General features: G+C 37.8%; 2 protein-coding genes across 3 annotated transcripts; both read right to left on the bottom strand.

The window, feature by feature from the left end:
• Positions 1-997: 997 nt before the first annotated feature.
• Positions 998-25,358, bottom strand: LOC137400798 (cytosolic carboxypeptidase 2-like). Of its 2 annotated transcripts, none has more exons than XM_068087139.1 (21): positions 25,110-25,358; positions 24,031-24,048; positions 22,587-22,744; positions 18,265-18,460; positions 17,789-17,943; positions 16,092-16,170; positions 14,393-14,655; positions 13,046-13,167; positions 12,743-12,931; positions 12,301-12,441; positions 11,839-11,984; positions 11,213-11,311; positions 10,114-10,268; positions 9,507-9,693; positions 7,815-8,028; positions 7,402-7,443; positions 6,913-7,032; positions 6,128-6,335; positions 2,610-2,838; positions 2,359-2,515; positions 998-1,490 (listed from the first exon to the last, which is right to left on the bottom strand). In XM_068087139.1, exons 1-21 carry the CDS (start codon positions 25,304-25,306, stop codon positions 1,404-1,406), a joined length of 3,162 nt encoding a protein of 1,053 aa, XP_067943240.1. In that variant the 5' UTR covers positions 25,307-25,358; the 3' UTR covers positions 998-1,403. The 2 variants fall into 2 exon arrangements, with proteins under 2 accessions (XP_067943240.1, XP_067943237.1); XM_068087136.1 differs by having other exon boundaries at positions 2,559-2,838.
• On the bottom strand, positions 3,876-5,837 carry LOC137385450 (uncharacterized). Its single transcript, XM_068071912.1, has 4 exons — positions 5,822-5,837; positions 5,523-5,689; positions 4,492-4,846; positions 3,876-4,084 (listed from the first exon to the last, which is right to left on the bottom strand). The coding sequence occupies exons 1-4, from the start codon at positions 5,835-5,837 to the stop codon at positions 3,876-3,878; spliced, it is 747 nt and encodes a 248-aa protein (XP_067928013.1).
• Positions 25,359-25,997: the final 639 nt, after the last annotated feature.

Below are 25,997 nucleotides of genomic sequence, written 5' to 3' on the forward strand. Positions count from 1 at the left end.
ATACCAAGTTCTTTTACTGCAGACAGTGAGATGACATTGGTTTAAGTTTAAAAACACTTGTATTTATTTAAGGTACCATAATATATAATTGTTGAACCAGACTATACACACACTTAGCCAGTCTAAAGAAGCAAATCAAAGCAGTTAGATTCACAGTTTTGTGGTGTGTGCGTTGTTCAGCAATTCTTCAGGCAAGACTAACAATCTTCCTATTTCGTCATCATACTCGGAGTATGATGACGAAATTTTTGTCTGCTGTGATAAATTTCATAAATCTACTTGTGCAAAGAAAACAGACTTGCGGTTCATATAATGACAAACTCAAAATCAAATTTTTAACCTGATGAGCCTTGTGATAGTCTTGCGTAAACTTTCAGCTCGTAGCCTGCAGCGATCTAGTACGATGTTCTACAAGATGTAGTACTAGCAATTTAAACTGGTAGAACTACTAGTAACTAGAAATCAAGGTCAAATTCCATGAACTCTTACTGTAATGCCAGCTGTTGGAAGTTATACGCAGACTATGTTCGCACACTCTGATGACAGCTCTATTAGAAGATAAACGATTAACTTGCCCGCCACTGTTGATAGACCCTTCTAGAACTGTGAAATTAAATGACAAGTATTTTAGCTTTACAAGTTGGAGTTGCCTACTTTTTTCAACAACTAGCGGTTTTCCCAATGATTGCCAGGTTTCTTCATCTGATAATTTAGGCACAGATCTCTGAGATTGCATCCATTCATTCGTTTTTTCTTTATATATCGTTACATAAAGGACACTTTGCTATCACATTAGCAGTGCCTATGCTAGCCATACTAATGCTCTAGACATTTGCACCAACACCACGTTTTCTTAATATAACATAGTTCCTAACTTTAACATTGATGTATAACCCGCAAGCACTGGGCAGGCCAAATCATCAGAGAATTTATAGATTATATTCAAAACATATATCCACATGGCAGCAACAGTCTATACCAGCAGACTGGCAGCAAGGGTAATGGGTTCAAAGTTAACTCTCTAACATATAACCAATTGCTTTTCTCGCACAAATAAGCTAAAAATAGAATTACTAAAAACTGAGTATTTTGTATCCAATTAAAAAATAAAAAATAATCAACTATATGTACAAAAAGAATTCGTAAAATTCATTTAGTTTAAATATATTAAGGAAAAAATGTTACATAGTATTCAAGTACTTGACACAGAATGTTATCTCAACAATTGACCAATGGCAATAACGTTTGCATCCAAATTAACTAATGGCAATATGGTTTACACTCTATTTTGACCAATGGCAATAAGGTTTGCATCCAAATTTAACTCTTGATAGACAATGTCTCTACTAATGAAAAGCTTGAGATGTTGATAAAAAAGGGAAAAAAACAGCATTTTAGCTCAACTACTCGAGTCCAGGCTGACAGTGTAGAGGATTCACCTGTAGGACCTTCAGCAGATGTGATCTGTTTCCGTGTACTTTACTCGCAGCCTGTAAGATGAATCATACAAGTCAGCAAAGAGGAATTAGCTTGAGACATCTGAGTGAACATGCTGCCGGCATACATTTTTGATTTATGTCAGATTTGTATAGTGTTAGGACAGTAAGTTAAAGTAGACGCTTCCCTAAACGTAAAGAACTTACCCTATGTAAAGTTTTTGGGCAGTTTTACTGTTCGTATAAACTAAAATCCCTATAACGTAAGCGTTCCTGGAACGGTTTAATTATGTTGTAGGAGCATCTACTGTATCTACAACAACTTTTATGTAAGGTTGATGAACTTAGCAAATCAGACTAATATATATATCAAGTTAACAAAGCCAAACAACCAGCCATAATTTACAATAGTGTAATGACTAAGCGTAATCACAACTCCATCCCATTAATGGCTACAGTAAAGTGTATGGCACATACTCGGGTTGTCACACTGAATGGGACGATAACTCTACACTGTTAACACTAACACTGATCAAGCATTCAGCTTTCTAAGTGATAATCAAGATGATACAAATCACAAAATGAAAATGGAAATCTTTTTTTTGATGTAGTAAAGTAGAAAGATGACTCAATGACCTTGAAACAACCTTGTACAAATCAAAAACAAGTATTTAAAATCAAAGCTGTATTCTGCTTAAAGAATTGCTGGCTAATTTTATTTTTGTGGCGAGGTTGACACAGCATGCCGCCCTTCATAGCCTTTTGTACACAAGCATCTAATGCATGGAAAAGGATTAATAATAAAAATTTATAAACTGTATGCTCTGGCAAACAACTGCTCTGAAGTCTATCTATTATATGGAGTAATAACACACTTTATAGATGAAATAAATGATAGATAGCACGCTCTGTACAAACTCACCCTCGAGTGACTGGCTTTAATTTTATTGGCTAATATCTCAGAGTATTCGCGAGTGAGGGCGCTCAGAGGGTTGCTCTTGTCAAACAAAGACGCAGTCTGGGTAGTGATTACGCTGTCAGTAGTAGCAGCCGGAAATCTTGAGGTTGAATTTGAGCCGCTGAATAAGAGATAGGTTACAAAAAATATTTATTTTTCGTTACGAAGTGAATGTACCTATACACAGTAGAAGCTTTAACAAGTGAATTACTGACCTAATTCTTGACAAGTCTGTGCGGCTATTGTAGATCTTGCTATGCTCATTAGCTTCGCTCCATGTTTCCATCACTGGACTTCTATCTGCTGAGTTCTGCCACCGGCTATACTTGCGCGAGTCAAACATTTCTGTGCGCGATCGTCTCAGTTTGGAGTCGAACTGATTGGTATTCGGAGTGAGACTGCTGTTCTTAAACTGAGGCTCTTCAGCTTCCGGTTTTAGAAAATCTGCACAGACATTCATCAAATACACCGGTTTTCACACTAACTGCATCTGACCAAAAATCTGAAGAATTTGCGCTGTATTTGAGAAGCATACTAAATTAGCTGGGCTAACTCGCTGACCAATAAGCTACCGCTACATAAAACTATAGCTCTTATGTTTGTGATTGCAACACAGCAATTAGCATTCGCATGGTTTTATTTACATTGAAACAGTTTTTCAAGTGTTTGTAAAATAATCAAGCAATTCAAAGGGTAAATATTTTAACACCAGCTACCAACAGCATACAGGTGCACATAAAATATGCAGCTTCAACACTTTCAGGTTCAGACGACTCTAGCAGACTCGAATTGACTGATTTCAACAGGTTCGTTTAGGTCTACGTGTCTCTACTGTCACATCTTATCACATTTCAACGCAATCTTCAGATTATGAGTCATGTATGGAATAAGCATTTCACTGCTTTTTACAGTTGTATAGATGAAATTCAAAAGGGGCATAAAATATTCTAAAGGGGCATACGCATAGTCAGTACAAAAAGTGTCTCCGAGTTAGGTGCACTGTCTCCAAGTTTATTCTGAGCTTTGCAATAACTCAGTTGAGAAAGACACCAACTTGTTTTTACTTGTCAAACAAGAACATGCCTATACTTTTCAAAAACCTTGTAACCTTAAGCTGCAATGAAATGCAGTACAAAGGGATCATTCGTTCCTACAGTCGTACTTCTGCATGCGAGCTCAATTCATTCTAAAATATTCCCATCCGTTAAAACCATTGGATGTTGGAGCAAGTATTACCATAAAAATCTACGTTATTATTATTACATTTAACACATTTCACAGCTATAAACTATGATAACTTTCTAATAAATACGTCAGGTAAATTACACACTAAGACACTAAATGCAGGTAAATTGCAGGTAATCAGGTAAATTTCACTAAGACATATTCACGACGTAAAATTAAAAACTAAATGTAAAAATCTATACTACATGCAGAAAAGTAAATTCATACAGTTTTTATCGCTACTTGGTAGAAGAGACTTAGTAGCAGAGACTTGGTAGGAGAGACTTAGTAGTAGAGACTTGGTAGTACAGACTTGGTAGTACAGACTTGGTAGTAGAGACTTGGTAGTAGAGACTTAGTAGTAGAGACTTAGTAGTAGAGACTTGGTAGGAGAGACTTAGTAGTAGAGACTTGGTAGTAGAGACTTGGTAGTAGAGACTTGGTAGTAGAGACTTGGTAGTAGAGACTTGGTAGTAGAGACTTGGTAGTAGAGACTTGGTAGTAGAGACTTGGTAGTAGAGACTTGGTAGTAGAGACTTGGTAGTAGAGACTTGGTAGTAGAGACTTGGTAGTAGAGACTTAGAAGTAGAGACTTGGTAGCAGAGACTTGGTAGTAGAGACTTGGTAGTACAGACTTGGTAGTAGAGACTTGGTAGTAGAGACTTGGTAGTAGAGACTTGGTAGTAGAGACTTGGTAGTAGAGACTTGGTAGTAGAGACTTGGTAGTAGAGACTTGGTAGTAGAGACTTGGTAGTAGAGACTTGGTAGTAGAGACTTGGTAGTAGAGACTTGGTAGTAGAGACTTGGTAGTAGAGACTTGGTAGTAGAGACTTGGTAGTACAGACTTGGTAGTAGAGACTTAGAAGTAGAGACTTGGTAGCAGAGACTTGGTAGTAGAGACTTGGTAGTACAGACTTGGTAGTAGAGACTTGGTAGTAGAGACTTGGTAGTAGAGACTTGGTAGTAGAGACTTGGTAGTAGAGACTTGGTAGTAGAGACTTGGTAGTAGAGACTTGGTAGTAGAGACTTGGTAGTAGAGACTTGGTAGTAGAGACTTGGTAGTAGAGACTTGGTAGTAGAGACTTGGTAGTAGAGACTTGGTAGTAGAGACTTGGTAGTAGAGACTTAGAAGTAGAGACTTGGTAGTAGAGACTTGGTAGTAGAGACTTGGTAGTAGAGACTTGGTAGTAGAGACTTGGTAGTAGAGACTTGGTAGTAGAGACTTGGTAGTAGAGACTTGGTAGTAGAAACTTGGTAGTAGAGACTTGGTAGTAGAGACTTGGTAGTAGAGACTTGGTAGTAGAGACTTGGTAGTAGAGACTTGGTAGTAGAGACTTGGTAGTAGAGACTTGGTAGTAGAGACTTGGTAGTAAAGACTTAGAAGTAGAGACTTGGTAGAAGAGACTTAGTAGCAGAGACTTGGTAGGAGAGACTTAGTAGTAGAGAATTAGTAGTAGAGACTTGGTAGTAGAGACTTGGTAGTACAGACTTGGTAGTAGAGACTTGGTAGTAGAGACTTGGTAGTAGAGACTTGGTAGTACAGACTTGGTAGTAGAGACTTGGTAGTAGAGACTTGGTAGTAGAGACTTGGTAGTAGAGACTTAGAAGTAGAGACTTGGTAGAAGAGACTTAGTAGCAGAGACTTGGTAGGAGAGACTTAGTAGTAGAGACTTGGTAGTAGAGACTTAGAAGTAGAGACTTGGTAGTAGAGACTTGGTAGTAGAGACTTGGTAGTAGAGACTTGGTAGTAGAGACTTGGTAGTAGAGACTTGGTAGTAGAGACTTGGTAGGAGAGACTTAGTAGTAGAGAATTAGTAGTAGAGACTTGGTAGTAGAGACTTGGTAGTAGAGACTTGGTAGTAGAGACTTAGTAGTAGAGACTTGGTAGTACAGACTTGGTAGTAGAGACTTGGTAGTAGAGACTTGGTAGTAGAGACTTGGTAGTAGAGACTTGGTAGTAGAGACTTGGTAGTAGAGACTTGGTAGTAGAGACTTGGTAGTAGAGACTTGGTAGTAGAGACTTGGTAGTAGAGACTTGGTAGTAGAGACATGTGTAATAAAAGGAAGTGGCCTGAAGTTTGAAGTGATTCAGTTGAAGTCAGAAGTTGAAGCTCACTTAGGTTTATATTTTGTCATGTTTAAATCTTTTTGTTCTATTTTCCTTTGTCGCTTTTACTTACACAGCTGCAAAATTTAAAAAAACTTTGATAGTCATACATTGTATGTTAGAATCTACCTCAGGTGCAGTCAGGTATTTACTCAAATTGTATGTTCAAGAATTTAGATGCTGAGGTGAATGTAAGTAGGGATTTGGCTGTATAGCAAATAATCTAATAAAAAACAAGATAGAAAAGTAACTAGAAGATTGAAGAGAAATTAATCATGAATGAAAATGTTAAAATGTATAATTTAGTCATGCTTCACTGACTAGATTATACTTTTGATTAACTCATAACAAATTTGTTTAAGGATTTGAAAAAATTACGGAGAATAGCTTGACAATACTGACCCATGTGGTTCTTTGCATTCACATTGGTATGGGGGTTATGCGATCGTATCGTTCTTGTGATCTCATCTTCCGCCTGACGATGCTGGAGAGCTAGGTCATCATAAAATATGTCGCAGTCTTTATCAAAATATTCTCTTTCTGAGAACGGGCCTAGCGTTTGCACAGAAGCTGTCTTTTCATCCATTCTCTTCTGCAACTCAGCCATTCTCTAGAACAGCAATTATGCCAGTCAACCAGAAACACGATACAAGCAAAACTTCCGAAATGTCGCGGGTCAAAAGGCAGGTTTATTCTAAATTATCTCAATATCTAGGCGCAAGAGAATGGACTTACAGCAAACCCCAACAAGTTTTTAACGAGTAAACTATTATATGATATATTCTTCTTGACATTACACCAACACAACATCTTGTGTGCCTCCAAGTTCACCTCAAATAAAGAAACACGCTGAGCTTTGTGACTAATAGGCTGAATATGTGGTGAATGCTATTTTTAGAAAATTTTGGTAACAACTTGATGCATGACTCACTAATATGTCCAAGTGCATGCATCTAGTACTAGTTACGAAATGAGATTTGTCTACCTTTTCATGCAAATGTGAAAAGGGGAGACAACCTACATGAGTGACCCAAATTGAATGGTTGTTCGCTCAAGCTATGCCAACACTTGTCCAAATAAAAACTTTAAAATTCTTTTAGTTCAAAGGTTCAAGAAGCAGATCGCAAAGTTTCACAATGCTAACAATTTTTTTTACAATGAGTTGTTATAACTAGACTGTATTGTACCTTGGCAGCCCGTTCCATGCTTCTCTCTTCTGAAAAACATGGGATTCCACCATTACTGCGACCTGAGTATGGGTTGGACCAGTGACCCTTTGATGACCTCATATCCATTCTGTTTGCATTCTACAAGGGAAACTATTCTTGTGATTGGGCAAGTGCCACACCGGACTCCTAAGGGTATAAAATGAATGTATGTGGTAAACGAAGATGTGCCAAAAATAGCCAAAAAATAAAACAAAATTTGTCTAAGAATCGACTTCAAGTTGATTTGATTTTCGAAAAAATATGAAAGGACAGAGATGCATATTGATAGAGATATGAAGATGCGTGATACAAAAAAGCGAGATAGATCGCACCGAGGAAGCATGAGGAAAATACTAATCAATTTTTTTCTTTTTGACAGCAAACTCACCAGTTTAAACAATAATAAAAATTGAGACAATACTAAAAGTCTAGCAGAAACCATGATAAGAATCTGAACACAAAACTCACCTTGTAGTCACTATCTTGCAGGTTGCCTATAAGAGGTAGTTGCTACAACATAGATAACACAACTTCTAATGACAATATAGACTGGGATTCTAACAAAAGTACAAGGCGTGGCTATCAATCTAAAGACACATTAACTATTCACACAAAAATCACAAATCTTGTTAGTTGTAGCAGTTGGTAGCGTTGGATTATTCTACTACGACACTCAGAGCCAGCACCTTGTCACCACGCAGTGACAGCACCTTGTCAGCACCTCTGAGTCCTAGCTACCAGTACTCTATTATAGCATTAGCAGCGACTAGGCGTCTGTTAACTTTGAGAAGCTTGGGTTCTAGAGGCTACTGAAGGCCGCGTGGGTTGTTATCAAAGGCAGCGGTAGGCATCACAGCGGCACAAAAGACAGCTGGCCTTACTGCTGATTGAATAGATAAAGCGGAGTTGTCTGCTGCTGGTCGATTTATCTGTTTAACCGTTGCCGAGATGGCACCCTCCTTCTTATCATGTAGGCTAGGTATGCTAGACTTTACTTGTTTTTTGTCTTTCTTCTTTTTTGTCTTCGCTTTTTTCTTCTTACGAGATTTTTCTTCAGGCACCTCAGGCTCCGACTCGCTATCGCTGTCACTCGACCTTCAAACAAGTTTAACGTGCATAAAGCATTGCGATTAGCCTAGCTATGACAGAAAGGTTAGGAACAGTGTTCAAACTGCTAAATATAACTTATCAAGCATCTATACAATGTTATTCTATGACTGTTAACCTTTTAATGAAGCTATAGTTACCGATGCTTTGTTTTATTCCATGTAATATAGCGTGGTTTTTGTTTCATTACCCAACATTACTAGAGTCACATTATAAAGGCTTGTTGGAAGACACCTACCGTATATTAAAAATATTTACGATTGTAACAGTATTATTTGTTTTATCAAAAGGAAGAGATGCTCAAATACAGATGAACTCATGACGGATCATAATAAAACAGTCTTATTATGCAAGGCAAGTCGTAACAATTGCAAAAAAGCTAGCAAAGGCGAGGAGTTGAACCGAGGACCACTACAGGACTGGCATCCACAGGTTGTAAAAAGTGCATGATCAGCAGTAATGCTTCAGCCAAGGCAGAGCAAAGTTTACCATTCTCTCATTCTCCCTTTGTCATGGAAATACGTATGTTATAAAACAAATTTCTAATAACCTTAACTTTTTTAGTAGAAAAGTATTAAATATAGCCTTCAACTGAAGCAGGTTTGAAGGTACAAAATGCCAATCCACCCGCATCCATAAAATATCACGCCACTGATACGGGCTCCAGCGAGAACAGCGGTATGCTTTTGATTTTTATCAAGTGGGATTTCGGCGAGTAAGCTCAAAATTTGTACGCCTCAGCCTTTGATCACAAATTCGACTTTTGACCAAACTGAAAGAAGAATATTTTTTCATGTTACACTTGGCAAAAATATACGACAATAAAATTTTCTGCTGCCCTTTAGTTATTTCACATGATCTTCGACAGAACACGCTACCATGCTCTTTCATGAGAATTGTTTTAGATTGTAACCTAGCCTTTGATACTTTAATGGTTTGGTTAAAATTGGTAAACATAAAACATACGGTCTTGTTTTATTTTTCATGATCTTAGAATACATTTTGTTAAAGTAAAGCACACAGTCTACTTCTATATGGTGTTATGTATGATATACAGTACACAAGATTGAATTGAATTGAAGCAGGAGTACAAGTTGATAAAGATACAGCAGTACAGTACATTCCCTAACCTACTCTAGTCTATAAATAGACTTTATGAGACAATCACTGTTTTACATATTAGTTGCTCTCTTATTATATGGATGTACAGCTCATGATGTAAAAAAGTAAACAATGCTTTGAAAAGTTGTTTTTTAGACTTTAAACCGATTAAAATAAGTTACATTAACTATAATGGGAAAAGTCATAGATTTTGAACAAATAACTCTTCAAACAGATTATAGTCAAAAACTGCAGTTTGACTGTTATATCCTAACACTCTGTCTCTACCCCAAAGCTGACGGGTAGAGTGGAGCCCCCTATTTTTAAGTTACTAGTTTGTGGATAAGCCGACAATAAAAACTTACTCGGAGACTTGAGCTTCTCTCGCAGGAAGGCTGAGCTTCGCTAGAATATTCACACACTTAGAAAGTGTTTCCTCTGTGATGCTGTCAAGAGCTTGAATGACAGCAGCACGTTTGCTGTCAGCGCTGTCTGACTGACTGTCTGACTGGCTGATATTTGTAGAGGAACCAATATCGCTGGATGCTATATCTGCAAATTCAGACAAGGGAGGGTAAATGAAAAAATAGTGCAATAAGAGAGAAACAGGGGAAGACAAACGAACCATGGCAGAGTTGAATGTGAGAGAGAAACAGAAAGAGATCAGTACAGAAAGGTAGGAGAAGAAAGTGAGTTATGGTAACATTTCAATGTTAAAATTGGCAGTGTAGGTGTCAGTTTTAGGAGCCCCTTAAAAAAGTGTCTCTCACTGAGTAGTAAAATTCAATTAACTTCCTTGGTGCTAAAACTAATTGCTAAAAACCAAGTTTCATGAATGGTGAAGCAATACTACTGAAATAGTGAGTCAATCATCCCACGCATGTGAATTCTTGTTTTACAATGTGATTTGATACAGCCCACCATGCTGCACTGAACTATTACAATGCTGCCTGCTGCCAGACAGCGGCTAACCTTGAGCTGATTGTTTGGACTTGTCAGGGTTGAGATGGCTGCTGAGCACTGCTTCTATATCCACTGCTGCCTGATCGAGGGTGGTAAGATGACTATCAGTTAGTATTTGTTGGGTGACTGCTTTGGTGAGGTCGAGAAGCATGGTTGTTTCCTTCCTGCAATACATGCAACTCTCACAGGTCAGCAACCGCTGCAGAAGGTCACACAACCGTTGCAGAAGATCAGCAACTGCTGCAGAAGATTACACAACCGCTGCAGTAGGCCACACAACCGCTGCAGAAGGTCATACAACCGCTGCAGAAGAGCATAAAACCGCTGCAGAAGGTCATGCAATCACTGCAGAAGGTCCCACAAGCGCTGCAGAAAGGCATACAACCGCTGCAGAAGGTCAAGCAATCACTGCAGAAGGTCATGCAATCACTGCAGAAGGTCCAACAACTGCTGTAGAAAGGCAAGCGATTGCTGCAGAAGGTCACACAACTGCTGCAGAAGGGCAAGCGATTGCTGCAGAAGGTCACACGACAGCTAACTTTAAAATGCCAATGTGTAGTTCAATACTGACAGAGAGTAATAATTATTGAAGAAGAGTTATTATGGACAGTTTTAACTAAGCCTGTTTTTCAACAATTGAGTTCATTCGGAGCAGTGTCCCAAGATGGTACTTATAACAAACATGTTTGGCAGTGCATGATATAAATGTTTTGCACTAATGATAGTGTATGAAATGTTTGGCAGCTACCTTCCCTAGCCAAGTAATTTAATTCATGTTTAGTTTATTGCTGAGATAAAGGAGGTTAAACTGGTACAATTTTCACTAATACTTAAACATTTTAATTAAAATGATTTTTATTAAATTGTTTGTGATTTTAAATTATTACGGTTTGCAGTTAAGAAATTTGGAACCTCCAATCAGATTCTTTGATAACTAGCTTAAACCGATAGCCAAAGAGAGAGCGGAAGTAGAAATGTTAACTCATCGTAACGACTCTTACTAGAGCTTTGCGCTTGGTACTTATCATTGTACATTAAAGCTTGAAATGCAGAGTGATAGATGGATAGGATAATGATAATAGGAAGATGAACCAGGATGACTACTCACTCTTTGTCTGCTTGCTGAGATGCGTACTCCATGACTCCTAAAGCAAAGTACTTTCCTGCATTCATAAAATCCTTTTGATTGTAGTGCCTAGAACCGTCCCTAAAAAGCAGCAATTACAACATCAGACACGGAATAGCATTACGTTGATATAATATTATAGCATTAAGTAATAATTTGACTATCGCAATAGGAAGAATGAGTTTTACACACAGTGACAGGCCCCTGAGTCAGAATGGGTCTGACTCTATTTTATTTCGGATAGGATGATTAGTAAGACTAAAATCTTAAGACTTCACATATAAAAAAGTAACTCTCATCCTATGAAACTCGGCTACACTGGAGCTTTCATTTTTAATTTTCTATTTACATGAAATACAATCAGTACTACTAAACATGGAATACAAGAGTACAGCCTTACCTGTCCAACTGTGTGCCACTTCTAAACATGGAATACAAGAGTACAGCCTTACCTGTCCAACTGTGTGCCACTACTAAACATGGAATACAAGAGTACAGCCTTACCTGTCCAACTGTGTGCCACTACTAAACATGGAATACAAGAGTACAGCCTTACCTGTCCAACTGTGTGCCACTACTAAACATGGAATACAAGAGTACAGCCTTACCTGTCCAACTGTGTGCCACTGAAAGTTGCCTCCATCGTGAAGCTGTTCTTGATGTTGAAGTTTCTGTACATGACAACACGACCTGTTGACTCCTTGCATCGCCGGATGTGGAACTTGCATGACTCGAAATGGAATATCGATCCACCCTGAAATAAGAGTTTTCATATAAGGAGTTGCCTGCCTCTAGCTCTTTCGCTTATTGTTTAGCAGACAAAGCTGAAAAATGAGGCATTACAATGAGATATTAGTGATTGAAGTATTTAGCTGCCCCACGCTATAATCTAAGTCTATCTAAGTCTTTGTATTAACATCATGAGGATATGATAGAGTGACCATGTAATAGCGATATTATGTAGCGTAACCCATGAGAGATCACAAGCTTAATGTAAATTATTTTGTTAAAGCATTGGTCTGTATGCCAACCCTCTCAATGATTATCTGGTGCTACAGATGAAAACTTACCACTCTTGATATGCAGAATGGAAGCATTCGCTCTTCAAGAAATGCTCTCACATTACCAGCATCTGTGGTTGAAGGGTTGTTTCCATACATGAATACATTAGACTTCCGGCTGTGTCCATGGAAGTCACAATATACAAATACCTAAAAGTAAGATGTCAGAATAAAATCAGTCTAACATTTGACCTTAGTGGAGGTTTGTAAATATACAAATGGGGTTTATGAATATCAAAGTTAGGCTTTAGATAAAACTAAAAAATAATGGGTAATAACAGAATGATTATTACAATATTGTTATAATAAAATACGGTAGAAGACTATAAATGATAGCAAATAAAATTAATAATTGTCTACTCTTTTTTATCAGTAAAAAGAGCATACAATTCCTTAAATTATATTTACTGTTTTTGCTGCCACTTATATTTGGAAAGAAACAAAAACAAACCCCAACAGAGTTGTTAATGTTCTCCACTAGTCTTTTTATGTTAAACACTGTTGGAAAGTTGTCTCTCCTTGGGTGTCTGTAGTTTCTGTTCAAATCTCTGGCTTGCAGAGAGCATCTGTAGTTGCCAACAATTACACCATCTGGGTTCAACATTGGCACTATTTTATATACAAACTTTCGGCGAATTTCCTAAAATTTCATAATAGAATCTTAGAGGCATTAACGGAATCTCTTTGAAGGCAATGTATAGAAGGGTATAAAATAGGATGCGATGGGTAGCAGAATAACACCATAAGTACATACAGCTGCCTCCTTTGTATCTCCCGTTAGGAAATTCACGAGTCCTTTCATCATCCAGCTAGAGTTTGATTCTCCTGGGTGCACCCGAGCCGACACAACTACATATTGCTTTTTTGCCCGGCAGTCTAAAACAATCAGGCATAACAATTATCAGGTATGCACTCAATTGTACAAAATAACTCATTGAATGATGTGTAGTCTGCTGCTTAAATTGGCTTGGCTGCCGATGCTATATTATTTTGCAGCCTAAGCTTTCTAGATTGAGTTTTTGAATGGCCAGCTAAACAATAATATAATTTTATAATGTGGCAATAATATAATAATCTGTATATATAAATCTTAAAGTTTGTTTGTTGTCATCTGTCTGTCTGTCTGCCTTTGGTCGGTCCAGCTATAGCTGCTCAAGTTTTAACAATAAAAAATCACCTTGAAAAAATCACCTTCGTCTTGAAATAGAACTCACGACATTCAAATCTTATGTCTATTAACAAGCGTGAGTAACCACAAGGCTAAGCCATTCTTATCACATCTATCGCTTTTATCACCTATATACTGTACATATACCTTTTTTTCGATTGCACACGCCAAATGTGCACTTTTTATTATTAATTAATACAGTGTGCCCTCGGGTCACAATGCTTCTGTCATAAGATTTTTTCGCTTTACTATATGGAACACAAAATTTTTTTTGACAAATTTTTTTTCAAGTGAGAATACGATAAGGACGAATTTTTTCTTGCAATATGCTAACACTGAAAATGTCTCTCAAAATTAAAATGTAGCGGTCACGATCACGACATATTTTGTACTGATCATGACAAAATATCAAAAATGCCGATATGCGATTTGCCGAAATTCCTTTCCCAACACATGAAGGAGATATACAATGCTCGCTATCTCAGTTTAGCGTCATTCATTATAAGTTATAGTAAAAATGAACTCAAAAACAGATAAGTGATAAAATTTTAACCGATGACAAAGTTGAAGGTCAGTTTTGCAAAATACATGCTAAAACTCAGTTTTAAGTACTGTATGTGTTTATTAAGCTAAATTAATTTAAGTTGAATTCAACGTTTATGTTGTACGTCTGCTTCAAAGGTAAGCACTCCCCACAGTACGTACTGCATGTAGTACATTGTGATGTTACATTTTTTTGCAGATCATAACCACTAAATACACGCGCTCTACTAACTGTGCAACGCAACCATCTTTTCACGTCTAAGAATAACTGTACACATAGTTATTACACATGATGATCTCTCATAGCGCACGAGACTGCCAGTGTACTAGTATTACTATAAGTGTAACTGCCAGGTCAAGTTAGATATGCCAGTCAAACTCAGAACTCACCAAAATCTGTAATGGTAAGGAGATGACAGCTGTTGCCTGCTTTTGTCTCACACATTATTTCTCTCTTGGCATAGCGACTGCGGAATGTATCAGTGATGAGATGATCCAAGTCTTCTTTGAGATCGCTGTAGGTGTAAGGGTAGCAATGGGCTAGGTAGCATGTGTCATTCTCAAATGGAAATTCCATCTGCCACTCAAGCTCATAGTAGGGAAGCTCTCGGCTGAGTAGTGGGCACACTGTGTGTTGAAGGTTACGCCCATACCTGACAGAGACTGATACCTTGCAGACATGCATAAATCATATGAAAGGAATGGCTGGCTGTGGTTCAGTGGTTAGAGTGCTATGATCAGAATCGTTAGAGTGAATAAACAGTTTATGCTAAGTAAACAGTGGGCAGTGCAAAGTAAGTAAACAGTGGTCAGTACAGAGTAAGTAAACGGTGGGCAGTACAGAGTAAATTAACAGTGGGTAGTACAGAGTAAGTAAACAACAGGTAATACAGTGTAAGTAAATAGTGGGCAGTACCCAGTAAGTAAACAGTGGGCAGTATAGAGTAAGCAAACAGTGGGTAGTACCCGGTAAGTAATCAGTGAACAGTACCCAGTAAGTAAACAGTGGGTAGTACAAAGTAAGTAAACAGTAGTCAGTACAGAATCAGTAAACGGTGGGTAGTACAGAGTAAGTAAACAGTGGGCAGTACCCAGTAAGTAAACAGTGGGCAGTATAGAGTAAGTAAACAGTGGGTAGTACAGAGTAAGTAAACAGTGGTCAGTACAGAGTAAGTAAACAGTGGTCAGTACAGAGTAAGTAACCAGTGGGCAGTACGGAGTAAATTAACAGTGGGTAGTACAGAGTAAGTAAACAACAGGTAATACAGTGTAAGTAAATAGTGGGCAGTACCCAGTAAGTAAACAGTGGGCAGTATAGAGTAAGCAAACAGTGGGTAGTACCCGGTAAGTAATCAGTGAACAGTACCCAGTAAGTAAACAGTGGGTAGTACAAAGTAAGTAAACAGTAGTCAGTACAGAATCAGTAAACGGTGGGTAGTACAGAGTAAGTAAACAGTGGGCAGTACCCAGTAAGTAAACAGTGGGCAGTATAGAGTAAGTAAACAGTGGGTAGTACAGAGTAAGTAAACAGTGGTCAGTACAGAGTAAGTAACCAGTGGGCAGTACGGAGTAAATAAACAGTGGGTAGTACAGAGTAAGTAAACAACAGGTAATACAGTGTAAGTAAATAGTGGGCAGTACTCAGTAAGTAAACAGTGGGCAGTATAGAGTAAGTAAACAATGGGCAGTACAGAGTAAGTAAACAGTGGGCAGTATGGAGTAAGCAAACAGTGGGTAGTACCCGGTAAGTAATCAGTGAACAGTACCCAGTAAGTAAACAGTGGGTAGTACAAAGTAAAGAAACAGTAGTCAGTACAGAATCAGTAAACGGTGGGTAGTACAGAGTAAGTAAACAGTGGGCAGTACCCAGTAAGTAAACAGTGGGCAGTATAGAGTAAGTAAACAGTGGGTAGTACAGAGTAAGTAAACAGTGGGTAGTACAGAGTAAGTAAACAGCGGGCAGTACAGAGTAAGTAAACAGTGGGTAGTACCCAGTAAGTAATCAGTGAACAGTACCCAGTAAGTAAACAGTGGGTAGTACAGAGTAAATAAACAGTGGGCAGTATAGAGTAAGTAAACACAGTCTTACGTGATATGATGGCCATGCCTGACCCAGCCCACTGCATTCTCCTCTGCATTTCTTTCCGAATATAATAAAGGTCTCATACCTAAAATATGTCCATATTTGACAACAAATATACCAGTAGCGCAACAATCATATACACTTTTGTTTAGGCTTGGGAGTTATCCTCTCATTGAGGAAAGCAAATCCAAATTATCACATAAAAACACTAAAACCTTTATTTAAAAGCCATGGCGTTCTGTTTTTTTCAATCGTTCCCTTAGTGTGGCGATTCATTAGCAATGACATTCAAATAAAGGGTAGCGTTATATTTTTCAAAACCTTCGCCAGAATATTGAGAAGATAAATTTAACCCTTTCACGGGCGAATCGAATGCCGCCTATACTTTACACTCTCCGTCAGGTGGTGCGACATTAACCCTTTTGGATGCAAGGAATTTGCCAATTTTCCTCCAACTTGTACATCTTTAACCGAATATGCATGAGGAAACTGATACATGTCTCCACCAGTTGATACCTATTGCTTGCAATTAAACTACAATGATCTTATTGCCTGCGTCGCAGTTTGTTGGAGCTTTAAAGTTTATTATTTAATTTCAAATTTAAAAGCATAGTTTCATCTTTTAACTATATGTAACAAGGTTGCATAAAAGCTCATTTCACTCATCAATATGTTTCCTGCAGTTTGCAGCCAAAACTGATTTGTTATGTACAATAGAACAGGAGTTACGAGCGCCGATCCATTTTAAGCGTCGATCCATAATGCTACAAATCTGCAAATTTGTAAGTTTTTAAAAATAATAATAGTCTATTAAATGCTACAAATATACATTTAAGAACTAATAACATAAACCAACCATCTTTATAATGCATGAGGCAACAAAAATTAACATTTTAAAACCAAAATCACCACTTTTAAAAATATAAATATTAGCATCGTTTACTCAGCCCGTTCTGATTTTTGTTTCCACTCCATACTCTTCTGGCTGTTTAATACCTTCCCCGGTGTCTTCTGACCTCAACTCCTTTTCTGCACAGCTGAGCTAGTCGATATTAGCGCCTAAACAATCATTTAGCAGAGCAAAACTTTTACGCGAAGCCATTTTAAATCGAAACTTCTAGCGCCAATAAAGAGAAACCGCGTGTAATCAAAATAGCCTCAAAATTTTAGCCTCAAAATACGTAGTAACACCGATTCCATCATAAATGAAAAACTTTTTCATATACATCAAAGTAAAATGTATCAAGGCCGTGTTAAAAAGGAACTACTATTAGTCTGATACAATTACTAATTATTTCTATTATGTTGCGATCAAACTTTTTAATGTAAAAACCTAAAAAACTTGGAGTTTGAAAACAGACTTCGATACGAACAGAAACAATGAACAAATTAATTGTCATTGATTATTGTAATTGTTATTCATTATTATTATGGGTTTTTGAACACTTTTCTATTCATCGCTTGTAATTATGGGGTCGTAAAGATTAAGAATATCAAATAGTATCGGTCAAATAGAAGTGGCGTTCAATTAAAGGGTGGCACTCTATTTTTAAGTTTTCTCTCATAGGGGCATTTAAATAGGGGTGGTGTTCAAATAGAGGTGACGTTCAAATAAAGGTGATGTTCAAATACAGGTTTTACAGTACATACAGGGCACACATTCATAACAGTAGTGTTTATGTGATGAAGAGAAGTGGACATACCTTGATTGTACAAGCTGTCTCGCTTTAGTAGATTGACTATTCTAAACTTGTATATGATACCAGGCAGCATGTTTCTGACTCGAAAGTAATACCATTGCGTGTGTCTTTTGGTGAAGACATCAGTTTTTAGCACCAACTCGTATTCAAACTGGCCTCTGTAATGTAATATCAACAGTACAATTATAGGCCATCAACCCTCTAAATGATGGTAATAAGAGGTTTTATCCGTAATAAATAATATATCGCTAAAATTTATCACTTAATGTAGCTATTCTCACAAAATCATGGCTGGCCAACCCTTGTGTTAAATCAGGGCAGGCGTAAACTGAATTATTGTCATATAGATACTTCCTTATACATCGACTCAACTCGTGCTATCAAACAAGCAGCGGTTTAAAGATTTGAAGCATCGTACAAAAATTTCCTCTGTAACAAAAACCCTTTTTACGATTGTTTCGGTAAAGTTTACTGCTTACACTCGTCTGGCTTGCCGCAAGTTGCCGCTCTCAAATCTCGATTCGAAGATGAGATGGGGAGCATAGTTGACATTGCGGGGTGGATCTACATGAGATTGGTCTCTCTTTGACTTCTCGGCATCATACACAATGCATATGCCTCTCCACTTATGAGTAAACGGGCTTATCTGACTTTCAAATGTTCTAGCACCAGGCACTGTAATGGACAATTGTAAGTATGCCAATGGAAGTTTGATTGGGTGAAATAAACCTATTTATATCGTGGGCAGTGCTGGGAATACTTTATTGTAGACAAATTATGCCAATATCTGTAATTAGTTTCTTTTAAATTGGTGGACAGTGAATGACTAAATGCGTAAGCAGCGCTTTTAGCTTTAATATTTTCAGTGGCAGCGTTGGCAACACCATGTAATGTCAGCGGAGATTAGCAATGGGAACATAAGAAGCTGACAAATGCTAAACAAGTAATTAAGTGCGTTGTGAGTGTGATTGGAAGTCTGATCACTCTAGCATGTCTATGAGCAAACCGGTAGCCTTTGGATATGTTTTCTCCATAAAACTATTCTTTGCAAAGAAGGAAAGAAGAACATTGGGTAGCAAAACTAGGCAGCATTCAACAAAACCATTTTCTTTAAGCCTGGTTCCCATATACGCTGCAAGCATCGGTGCAGGCTCGCAGGGCTATCGGCTGAGAAGCGGGTCCTACGCGTCGAGTACTGCCGGTGGTCAACGCAAAAGTTCAGAGTTCAGCGCTATTGAACTTTCGCAAGGAACCCCAGGCAAAACCTTCCCAAAATGCACTGTACAGGTGAAGGTCAGCATTTTTGTAAGGACATGGCGAGTGACCATTTTTATGCGATCATCAGCGATGCAGATTTTTATGTGAACATAAGCCGCCGAGCTTAGCGCTGCAAGTGTTTTTCTGCGCGAGATCACCACCGGGGTCTTGCAGTGGATATGGGAGCCACGCTTTAGTGTTTCATATTGAATATCCACAGTTCACGCAGATATCACTATTGATGGTCTGGTGGAATGTCTACAGCGCAAAAAAGTCAATTGGTACAGATTGTTTTATCTCACTCGCTATGCATGCGCATTGGCTGTTGATAAAGATTACCTAGCCAATAGCAGACATGCTGACAAGGTGCAGCAGCACCCAGACAGAGCCAAGAACAAATATGACTCATGGCAACCAACTCCGTCAAGCAACAAACTGGAAATTCAACTTGTAAGAAAGCCTCTACATGCAAAGGACACGAGTCTAAGTACAGGAAAAGTTGAATAAGCAAATAAAAAGTGAGATGAGCTTAAAGCTTTCTTTCCATATAAACTGAGGGAACACTTTCACTATTCATATACCTTCCTTGTAGGCTATAATGTGTGAGTGTAACATGTACATGAACGGTGTGACCACAACGCATAAATAGTACATTAAAATATATTGTTTCAAGGAAATGATGCACATATGTTTAACAGTATAAACATCATTTCTCTGGAACAGAGTATTTCAATGTACTTGTCATGTACATATTACACTCACACAAACTTACAAACAACTCAGGTCTCCGTGTTATGTAACTAACAAATGCTAAACTGTACGCAATAATTTAAATGCAAAATTGTTAATCATTGATATCACCAATGCTTGCTGTTGATACTGGTGTCAGCCACTAATGCCTTATTCTAGACTATAGTAAGCGAAGTTATGCTGTAACTCAACTCATTCTATAGAATTACATTTGATCTTGAACTCACTATGACAGCAGGCAGCAGAAGGAAGAGATGTGAACTTATTTGTGCTGTTAGGTGTGTGCGACGCTCAAGGACTGCATAGTGTATCTCAGAATATATAGGCAGCAAAAATATAAATTTGTTTTTACTCAAATATTCTATGTAGAGTCCCGGCACTAGAAGCGTCGGCTTTTGTTCACGATGAGATAATTACCTAACGAAAAGCTTGCTAGCAACACTTCAGCAGGATGTCAGCGCTAATCAAACTGTATATTAATTATTGCATAAACAAAATACGACAGTAAAAAAATCTACTATCTTTTTTATGCTGATTCCAATAATTAAGTGTTGAAACAAAAAAAATAATGATTTACTTGTTTTTCTGTTTACTTGTTTTTCTGTTTAAAAATTCTTTTGAATCTATGACTGATAAAGACGCCAATTAACCAAAGAAACTCTCAATAGACTGGCGTTGAGCTCAGACCTACTCGTTTCTATGCTCGGGACTCTACAGCTATGACCATACCTTTGCGTCGCAGACGTTTCAACTTAGATAATGAGCCGGGCTTCGAGGTGGCCATCTTTGCTAAACAAGCATGCGTAACACATTGGTTTACAGACCAACCACTGTATAGACATAGGCTTACTAAACATACAATGATGAGCAGACATTTTCTGTTACAATCTGCTTGGGTTAGGTGACAATGAAAGGAAAAAGAACGAACAATATTGACAAGCTTTGCTTCATATAAGTGCCACGAGCAATAAGCTATAGCCATGCATGCCAGCTCATGGAACAATAGCATGCATAGGTTATCCAAATAATGTTTAACATGTCCTTTGTAAACACCCATTCAAGAGCGTTATTTTATTCTGGAGGGTCTGAGAGGCAGCAGACTGCCTGTTATCAAATACATCAGTGGCTTGGAACTATAATCACCGCTGACTTACCTCATACACGTTATGTACTCGCGGACTCAGCCAGCTAATTCAAGTCGGTCAGTAAAAGGGTCAATTACCAAAGCTGGACGTGTTGAAAACATCTCTAATTGTTTTTCAATATTAGGCCTTTATATCGGCAGCATAATAGCTTAAGCTCTCCACTTTTTAGTACATGAAGTTAAGGCACGATGGATAGTTTCAGTGTAACAAGGAAGCGCTGCTTCTATACTTGTTGCCGGTTCATCGTAACGAAACAACCAGATACAGTCATACCTTGACATACGACCTTGATGCGCTTCGGAATGGAGCTCACATGTCAATGTTCTCTTATCTCAATGCAATATTTCCTATGTAAAATCACTAAATACAAATTAATCCGCTCCAATATTATGGAAAAACCACCTACAAACAGAACATTACGATGGAAAAATGCGTTTTTAGTTGTTGTAATTCAGTACCTACGTTTATAAAGTGACAAATGTTTATTTAGTGGTTAGGATCTTTTTTAAAATATAACATCACTATAGGTACATTACTGTATGGAGTTCTTACAATTGGGACAGACGTAGTGGCTAATAATGGTGGTGGGAGAGAAACTTGAGAGCAATGTGTTCAGTACACTAGACTTTCGTGATGCTACGTAACATAACATAAACTTTGGATTTAACTTAACTCTTCCGCTACTGAGCGCCGACCTATCCGCAATCGCGGTAATAAAAGTACAGACCGTAAGCCAACGTATCGGCTAATCAATTATAGTGTTTCACTTTTTTTTCATTACGAAGCTTAGCTAGACTAATCAAATTTTGTCTTTAACGAAACAGCCTTGTGGCCAATCACTTGCAACCAATTGAAAGTCTTTTTGCTAAGCAATTTCAATTTTACTTATTTTCAAAACGAAAAAACCAGATCGCTACCATCATAGCGAAAGGAAATTTACCGGGTTCGTTCAATGCAAAGGAAGCGTCAGAAATTTTGCAAGAGTGAGATTCAGATGATTCATTTTGTACTTATCTTGTAGAGAACTTTGTTCTGAATAAGATGCATTTTACAGTAAAACAATATCTGCATTGATTCTTGCATAAATACTAGCGGTATATCAGATTTTCAAAAATCGGTTTAAAGTAATTTGGTCAGAATAGTGAATTTAGGGTAGTAGTGAAAGAGTTAAATGAATTTAGCTTACCAAACACGCATACTTGAAGCTAAGTTTGAATCTTTTACTAAACTTAACATTAATTTGGTCTTCGTTTTACTTTTCTATTATCTGCTTTCGGATTAGCTTATTTCTTTCGCTTTCACTACAACTTTTAGCCAACCTTTTTAAACTTTTTCACGCTGGTTTGTTAAGAAAGAGCGGTGCAAATCTTGAAAACAGCCTCTCGCATACTTGGCCATTTAGTGGTCATCGAGAACCAGCTCATATTTCAAAGGTTTCTCATATCTGAACGCAGAGGTTCGCTCGAAATTATGATGGTATCTCGATTTTCTAGTATGTTGGGGCACTCATATGTCAATGTATGACTGTACTTGCCAATGGAATCTGTTAGAAATAGCAAGTCTAAAAACTACCTCATGAACAAATGATTAGTTACCTATTCATCAACTTAACTCTGTCAGTAAGTGTAAAGGGCATTTCATAGACTTACTCTCAAGAGTGGGAGTATACAAAGGCTCTATTTTGCTGTGTATGTAGTCTTTGAATTTAGGATGAGCTATAACGGGGGCAGCACCATCAGGATATGTAGGGCGGTTGGGTCGCTGTCCGGCAGCGTATTCCCACTCGTCAATAGTTGGACAGCCATTCCTATAGCAGGAAACATGAATGTGTGGCTGTTGTTATCTCACATTCACAAACATGATGATTATTTGACCAAACATCAGCTATAAGAGAACATCCACAAATAACGGACAAACTAGGAATCTTACTTTTACATTTTAAAGCATGAACTAGTGTTTCTCATAGATGTGAAAATATAAAGGCAGCACGATTTAAAATAAATATACATGTATATGTATTTTACTTGCATATACATATATATAAATGTATATACATATATTTATATACACATATATTTATATTTACAAACATATTCTTATACACAAACATATTCATATCCATTTACACGTATGCATATATACTAACATATGCATACATATATCTATGTATCTATATATAAAAATCTCAGTGTTTGTCATCCATATGTCCAGTTATAGCAACGAAGTTTTAGGAGCGAAAAATCTGCTTGGTACTGGATTTGAACTCGGAACCTCCAGTTCTACAGCCAGGCGCACTATCTATTACACCGCATGTTCAACTGGTCATACTAATTAATAATTGTGCACATATTTACTACACCGGTTAAAATATGCACGCTTAAAGGGCCTGCAAAAATACTAATGCTTACTACTAGTACGCTTTACGATCATGATTCCGTGAGAGATCATGACGCGTAACGTGACGATTATAAGCACACTTATAAGCACAAGCTGGCTTCAGACGAATGGACAGGGTTCTTATTATAGTAAAGATTTGGACTAGCTCAAGTTACTCTAATTCATTGGGTAATTATTTTATTACCAGTGCAACGCCGGACATCCACCTAGTACATATACATACATAATCATATATATATATGCACAAACATATATACACAAACACATATATATATATATATGTATATACGGATGTATATATATATATACCCATTGTAGTATATGAGTTAGGTGTAAACTTCTAATAATGCTTGAAGAGCTTGTAAAATGACAACAGAAATAAAGCTGCTACACAACAAAGGTACAACTTGACAAGCATGTTAATGAGATGGAATTATCTTCCCAACTGGAGTCTCAAACAATTATAGCATAACAAGCGGAGAAAGGGAGACACACACACGATAGGGATACGATGACACATGTGAGTTCAGATAAACTGTTCTTGTTGTGAAGGGACAGAAAGCAATAAGGGCTACAAAAGCAAAGAACATAAGCTGGTACTAAGGCTAAGCATGGTGTCAAAACTCAGATAACCACACAAACTATAGAAGGCTGAGGCTAGATTGGAAGGGCTTATGCACACATGTGGCCGCCTACCGTATCATATCAATAACTCTTTATAACAGAAACAACATATCAGGTTACTGTATTCTGGTGCAAGACTAAAGTCTCAAATTATCCTACATATACATATAACTTCTCTAAATCAATTGTTACCAACAATGTTAAGAAAGGAAAGCCATTGCCAGACATGCTGAGGCTTAGTCTTTGCTTAGCGTCTCTATTCTACCTCAACACAAAGGTTCTACAATGTGTACGAGCGTAATATACACCCGGCACCAAAAGTTGACATCTAGAAACTAAGGTTCTAAGTCTAAAAGATCACAATCTGTCACTAAAACTTGAGAAACTAGTCACTTGAGCTGGTCCCATTCCGCTAACATAGAGTGTGAGAGCTCATCAGAAGACGAGACAAGGACAACACTAGGGTTAGTAGAGAAGAGTAATGATAAGAGTGTCAGATATGCTGATATCTTTCAAGTCTAAGAGATATCAGAATGTGCTATTTAGAATTGACCAATAATAAAAATGACTCATTCAACAAATTAAATCAAAACATCAAAATGAGAATGATTCTCTCAATTTATTGTAAGAATGTTAACCTCTGCACTAAACTTTAGAAAAAACAGACACCTTAACACTGTCGGACAACTTCCTATATCAAAGTGATTGTCTTATCATCACAATATGCCTTGAAGGAAACACTCGTGCTATCCATAGAAAGCTGCCATGATACACACATTACCACTATAAACATATTACATGTATAATGTAAACACCTAAACATTGCAACATCATTTCCTGTCTGTTATCCCCCCTTCAGTACGATGCGCGTACCTGTTTTTTTTTGTCAATATAATGGATCTTGTGCTGAAATATCATAATCTGAAGCAAATAAAATATGTCTAAGGCAGTGTTATCATGATAAGTTGGCCAACTGAACCAATGAACCACTGTACTAATAGTCAAGAGCTAGTAGGCCATCTTCGCCATGCTGCTATATCAGTACAACCTTGGTAAGAGCTACTGTTGTTTTTCGTACAAATCGAAATAAAAAAAATTTCCAGCCAAGTGAGTTAAAAACAAGAGAGAAAAAATATGGAGAAGTGACCTACGTCTGGACATGTGCAGGCCGGGGCTGAACCCCGTCCCCATGATAAACTTTGCCATCTGACTCAAGCATGTGATTGCGAAGGCCAAGACGTTCGCTCATGTATCGGTTGTAAGTCTCCTCTGCCCTGGTGAGATCAGGGACAGAGTCAGCTCTGGTCTGCATTTTTAACCTTGCCTGCTGCCGCCTACGAGCTGCCATAAATTCTTTTTCTTTCTCAGTGAGGTCTAAGTGAGCATTTAAGTCATTACTATCTGCCTTAGCAGCGGCAGCTCTACAATAACAGCAAATCTCTTCAGATACTGGTACAAGCACTGCTTATATCACCTTTTACGATTTACAAGAAAAGCCAGCGAGCTTTAGACGAGAAAATATAATGGCTCGCCGATCTACTGGTCTAACTCTGGTTTCCTGTACAATACCACAAAAAACAAACATATTACTACAATATGTGACCAAGCACCATTATCACGTTTCAGCTGTTGCATGTTTTATCATACATAATGCATGCGCTCAATGTGCTTTTCTTTTTGATTGTTCTTTTCTAGGTGAAAAGTCCTCTGATGTATGACTTTCTGCCGCAGGTCAGTGGTGATGCCAGTAAGGCAGCGATTGTAAAATGCTATCTTGCTCATCTTATCTTACATGCTACAAGATATTGGCCATGTAACCAACTACACTTCCTTAAATACCGACTCCTTGACGTCAGACATGTCATTAGCTGTTATTAATGGCAGCGGTGGCAAGCCATCACTTGCTCTAAATAAGGGACAAATACTTGGGCTTGAAATACAAATCAATAGAGCAATAATACTTAAATTTAACTATTGCAGGGAAGATGGCAGCCCACGAGTAGTGCCCAACAGCACTGGTGTCCAAGTTTGCTCACCGC

The sequence above is a fragment of the Watersipora subatra genome, chromosome 1 (genome assembly GCF_963576615.1).
Source record: "Watersipora subatra chromosome 1, tzWatSuba1.1, whole genome shotgun sequence".
NCBI lineage: Eukaryota > Metazoa > Bryozoa > Gymnolaemata > Cheilostomatida > Watersiporidae > Watersipora > Watersipora subatra.

What these genes read in the sequence shown, in the direction of transcription:
- LOC137385450 (XM_068071912.1), bottom strand. An exon ending in AGTCTCTACTACCAAGTCTC is followed by an intron (nt 4,847 to 5,522) that starts TACTACCAAGTC and finishes CAAGTCTCTACT; the next exon opens with ACCAAGTCTCTACTACCAAG. An exon ending in TACCAAGTCTCTGCTACCAA is followed by an intron (nt 4,085 to 4,491) that starts GTCTCTACTTCT and finishes TCTACTACCAAG; the next exon opens with TCTCTACTACCAAGTCTCTA.
- LOC137400798 (XM_068087136.1), bottom strand. Translation starts at nt 25,306, where the DNA reads ATGGCAGCTCGTAGGCGGCAGCAGGCAAGGTTAAAAATGCAGACCAGA. An exon ending in TTGCGGCAAGCCAGACGAGT is followed by an intron (nt 17,944 to 18,264) that starts GTAAGCAGTAAA and finishes ATTACATTACAG; the next exon opens with AGGCCAGTTTGAATACGAGT. An exon ending in CCTTACCATTACAGATTTTG is followed by an intron (nt 13,168 to 14,392) that starts GTGAGTTCTGAG and finishes TGATTGTTTTAG; the next exon opens with ACTGCCGGGCAAAAAAGCAA.